Genomic DNA, 5,027 nt, shown 5'->3' on the forward strand with positions numbered 1-5,027 from the left:
TGTGAGTTTGAATGTCCCTTTGGTATCTTTCGCCTCTCTTTTTAAGGATAAGAACATTTACTTTACCGATGGTTTATTGATTTGATGTTGTCTTAGGGTTTGATACGAGTCAATTACCAATCAATACTAATCTACGTATTTTTTATGATTAACCGAAGGATGTCGAATGTAGAGCAGGATCTGCTTAACCTTCCAGAGCACCTGAGATCACACCCAGTTTTGGTTGTATTCATGTTGCTTAGTGTTTAGTTTTCTACGTTGTGTTTTATGTACTGTTGTTTGTCTATTTGTCTTTTTCTTTTTTAGCCATGGCGTTGTTAGTTTATTTTTGACTTATGAATTTGAATGTCCATTTGGTATGTTTCGCCTCTCTTTTTAAGGATAAGAACATTTACTTTACCGATGGTTTATTGATTTGATGTTGTCTTAGGTTTAGATACGAGTCAATTACCAATCAATACTAATCTACGTATTTTTTATGATTAACCGAAGGATGTCGAATGTGGAGCAGGATCTGCTTAACCTTCCAGTGCTCTGGAAGGTTAAGCAGATCCTGCTCCACATTCGACATCCTTCGGTTAATCATAAAAAATACGTAGATTAGTATTGATTGGTAATTGACTCGTATCTAAACCTAAGACAACATCAAATCAATAAACCATCGGTAAAGTAAATGAGATCACACCCAGTTTTGGTTGGATTCATGTTGCTTAGTCTTTAGTTTTCTACCGTTGTGTTTTCTGTACTGTTGTTTGTCTATTTGTCTTTTTCTTTTTTAGCCATGGCGTTGTTAGTTTATTTTTGACTTATGAATTTGAATGTCCATTTGGTATCTTTCGCCTCTCTTTTAATGTTATTAGCATATTTTTACTTGTTTCTTTTTTTTTTTGTTTCTTTTTTTTTCCCGCCAAAATCATTAATTGAAGTTTTGAAAAAAGATTAGTCCCGAAATGGTACTTTTTATATATCAAACAAACGCTGGGTCGTAATCCATGACTATGTTGTTTTTTTTCTCATCAAGAAATCTGTTTATCTTCACTATTCAAAATTAATGACTTCCGCCATTTAATAAAACTGAAGATTCCTGTTGAGAAATAGAACAATATATTCATGATATTCAATGAAAAAAATTCGCAATTTTTTTTTCTTTTTTTTTTTTCTTATTTTTGTCGCTCTTTTAACTGCTATATCTTAACTTTCTTAACTTTCTACCTAATGTTAAAACAGAAAAAGATTTGAACTCATTTATGTTTGTTCGTTTCAATTCAAAAACTTTGTTTTATGTTTTGAATTGATTCTTTTTTGCTTGTTTTTGTTTTTGATTTATGCTGTACCAGGGTATATTTTATTGTATCTTTAATTCTATTTTCATTTCTGACAAAGTCAATGTACATTTTCAATTAATTGCTGGCCCAGTAAAATTTACCTTGGAGTTTTTTTTTTTTTTTTCTTCACCTATTGATAACAAGTATTCGCGCGTTGCCGTGCTAAACATACCCAACTCGTCATCAGAAAGTAGGTGTATGACATATCCAAAATGAGCGCAGTTGTAATGTAATGTACAACTCATCATTTCTGTTTAGCTGACCAAATATTAAGTCATTCTGTTGAGTAATATAGTAAAAATGTGAAGAAAAAAATTTCAGTGCAATTAACATATTAGAAATAACAAATAGGACGATGGTATCCGACAGATCCGAAATGAACAGACCAGTTAATTGCAATATATTCCCATTCCTAAAATGGAGTTATAAAACTGTTAAACATTTCTCAAATTTTATTTTCAATAACAATAAAAAGAAGCCATTAATACTACATGTATGTATAAAAGAAAATAATTATAGTCATTCATACAGTAATTGTACTAAACACGAGTAAACGATAATACCATAAAACGACAAACAATTTTAGTACATCAATAAGTATAAGTGAAACATTGCCATTGATTGATTAACAGTTACAGATTACTCACATAATACGATAAATTCACAGTAAAGGTAGTGTTTGAAATGTCCGAGTCGCTAGAAATCACTGTCTTTGTGATCGGGTATAAAGGAACAGTTAGTATGACTATAAGACATTGAATAAGTACTCTTCTTTTTATCAGATGACGACCAGTTGAACATTTGCCTTATTTTTGCCCTGTATATAGTGCTCGTATTGTAATAGATGATGAAATTCACGACTGAGTTAATGAGTAACATAACATATGTTATCGGGAATGCAACTTCGTATACATTGTTTAAGTAACGCATAGGAGTCATGGCAGGGTGGATATTTATGATCATACGTAGTATGGTTCCTGGCAGTTGACATAGAACAAATACGATAGTTACAACCAACAACATTCTTGTGACCTGGCTTTCTCTATTCATAGTGTGACTCTCTGGTCTGGATTTTATGCTAGCTATAGCCATTATTAAACGACGTTTAGCATTCAATAAAACCAACATTGCGGTGATTGAACTTGAGACAGTAACCCCAATGACAGGTAGATAACGCCATAATATTTCCTGTGTTATGTATACTGTATTTGTTAGTTCTTTATCCTTACCATAAGATGTTGCTTTTAAAACGGTTGTAAACTGACCTGTGATATTTGAAAAAACCTTTTCAGTATCATAAAGGAACAGATTTGGTATACCGGAGACTGCTGGTAAAATGAATGCCACGCATACAGTAATATATGAGTTTCGCTTGGTCGAGTACATACGGATCTTCAGTGGCTGCAATACGCAGAAAAGCCTTTCAAGTGAAATAAGGAATGTGATAAAGTTTCCGATTCTTCCAGGAAGAGAATTCAAGTATGTAGAATATATAGGGGCTGTAATTCTCTGTTGGTCTTTAGTGAGAGGCACCTCATACGTTTGTGAAGCATAAAATATAGAATTGAGACCTCCGTTCACTAATGTAAAAACATCTGTTACTGTTATTGCAAATAACATGATAACAGTTGAAGATCTGTTCCCTATTTTACAAAACAGCATAAAACAAAATAAGTTCAGAATTAGTCCAATGATTACCAAACATGGTGTAATTCCAAGATAACAAATATTTCTAACTAAACGAACAGTTTCTACGGGTAGTACTAAATATTCTAATCTGACTAACGGTGTAACAGTTGTGATATTGTCTATACACGTCGCATTGCTATTCATTTCGAAAGATTTATAATACTGTAAAATGGTTTTGTAGACTTCAGGGAGAAATGGACAGAACTTGCGTCTTTTAAATGCATAGCGGAATATCACGTGATTGATTCAGCAACACCTACAGTCAATCATTATCTCAGATAAATTCAAACTAAAAGAATACATCTCTTCTGTGATCTTAAATTATAAGTCATTGAATCTTCATTATGAAAACATTGTGGAGGAATTATTGATCCCATAAAATAATCCGCAACAGTAATAAGTTTGTTCACGTATATATGGAATGGTATAATAACATAACATAGCCGAATAGAGGTCGGTCATTTTAAGACGTATCAACCGTATCATATACTTTGACGTATACGCATCTGCAGATTTACCAAAAAACATTATTTGATCCCGAGCTTTAATTGTATATTCTTTCAATAATGCAGATGGGCAACTGATTAATTTCTAATGCTAGTATTTAATTGTGTAGCTGACTTAATTGTTGCAAAAGAGGGGCGAAAGATACCAGAGGGAAAGAGGGAAAACGTATAAAAGTCTTGAGTTCGGGATCACTTAATAGTTTTTGGTATATCTGCAGATGCGTATACGTCAACGTATATGATACGGTTGATACGTTTTTAAATGACCGACCTCTATTAAAAAACAAAAAATCAATTGTTTTTGTAAACATACGTATCATGATACGTAAAAGTTTATAACATTATAGTTGGTTTATTTTAGCTTAATAACTAGTACAAAAGTTTATTTTTTCTCATGTACTATAACTATTTGTTAAATACTAGTTTGTCGGACTAACCCGGTAAATTTATTTTTACCAATTTCATTTTTCATTGAAGTTATATGGCGACGAAAAGACGTATGACGACGAATGAAAAAAGAAGTTAAAAGAAGCTAGCGAATCCAATGAGCATGTCCTATCGATATGTCATGCATAGGCATTCGAACTTTCAGATTCCTATTAAGTCAACAACAATGCAATAAATGGTCAAAATTCTTTTGTCATTTTCAAATCCAAATATTACTTTTAGACAAGTGCAATGTAGGCTTCAATTGGCAAAAGGGAAAAGGTAAATTCAACGCGATGCAAGTTGTTTCTGCTCCTTTCTATATTGAAAAAAATAATATTATTTAATTAGTACAATATAAAAGAATTTGCAAAACAAAACTTTAAAAATTATAATAATTATAACAAAACATATGAATCTAAATGAATAAATAATATAAAACATTACGAAATAGGTTTTCGCCAAAAAACAATGTATATAGGTTTACCGCCTCAACCACTTTCCAAAAAACAGAGTTGACCCTAAAGATCATACTTGAGTTATCTCCTCATTGGCCATGCCCAGGCCTACTTGTTTTAAGATAACTAGCTGTTTGGTTGGTAATTGATAAATTGTGCAAGTAGCTTAAACGCCTTTTTCCTCTTTTATAATTTTCCTTATGGAATCCTACCATCCATCAATTCTTTGTAAAATAACTTAGTATTACTTCTTTTTTTAAACAAAGAATCAAGAAGTCATGACACAGTCCTGTTAAGTTACTGTTTCTACTATATATTATTTTGATCTGTATATTTTTTTTTCATTTAACTACAAGTACCTTTTTTAAAACTGTTTTGATAATGACACATTGATCTATTACTTTATTATTGTAAACTAACATTGATCTATAAAATTGAGAATGGAAATGGGGAATGTGTCAAAGAGACAACAACCCGACCAAAGAGCAGAAAACAGTCGAAGGCCACCAATGGTTCTTCAACACAGCGAAAAAATCCCGCAGCCGGAAGCGGGTTTTAGTTGGCCCCTAAACAAAAATGTGTACTTGTTCTGTACTAGTTCAATGAACTAGTACTTAATTATT

The 5,027-nt window shown here is 32.0% G+C and overlaps 1 protein-coding gene across 1 annotated transcript; it reads right to left on the reverse strand.

Moving 5' to 3' along the window:
- Window positions 1-2,021: 2,021 nt before the first annotated feature.
- LOC127712823 (FMRFamide peptide receptor frpr-18-like) lies at window positions 2,022-3,158 on the reverse strand. The gene has a single exon (XM_052219430.1). It carries the CDS (start codon window positions 3,156-3,158, stop codon window positions 2,022-2,024), a length of 1,137 nt encoding a protein of 378 aa, XP_052075390.1.
- Window positions 3,159-5,027: the final 1,869 nt, after the last annotated feature.

The sequence above is a fragment of the Mytilus californianus genome, unplaced genomic scaffold (assembly GCF_021869535.1).
Source record: "Mytilus californianus isolate M0D057914Y unplaced genomic scaffold, xbMytCali1.0.p SCAF_8, whole genome shotgun sequence".
Taxonomy (NCBI): Eukaryota; Metazoa; Mollusca; class Bivalvia; order Mytilida; family Mytilidae; genus Mytilus; species Mytilus californianus.

Bases quoted from the DNA above. Each gene is read 5' to 3' on its own strand.
- LOC127712823 (XM_052219430.1), bottom strand. From the start codon at position 3,158: ATGAATAGCAATGCGACGTGTATAGACAATATCACAACTGTTACACCG.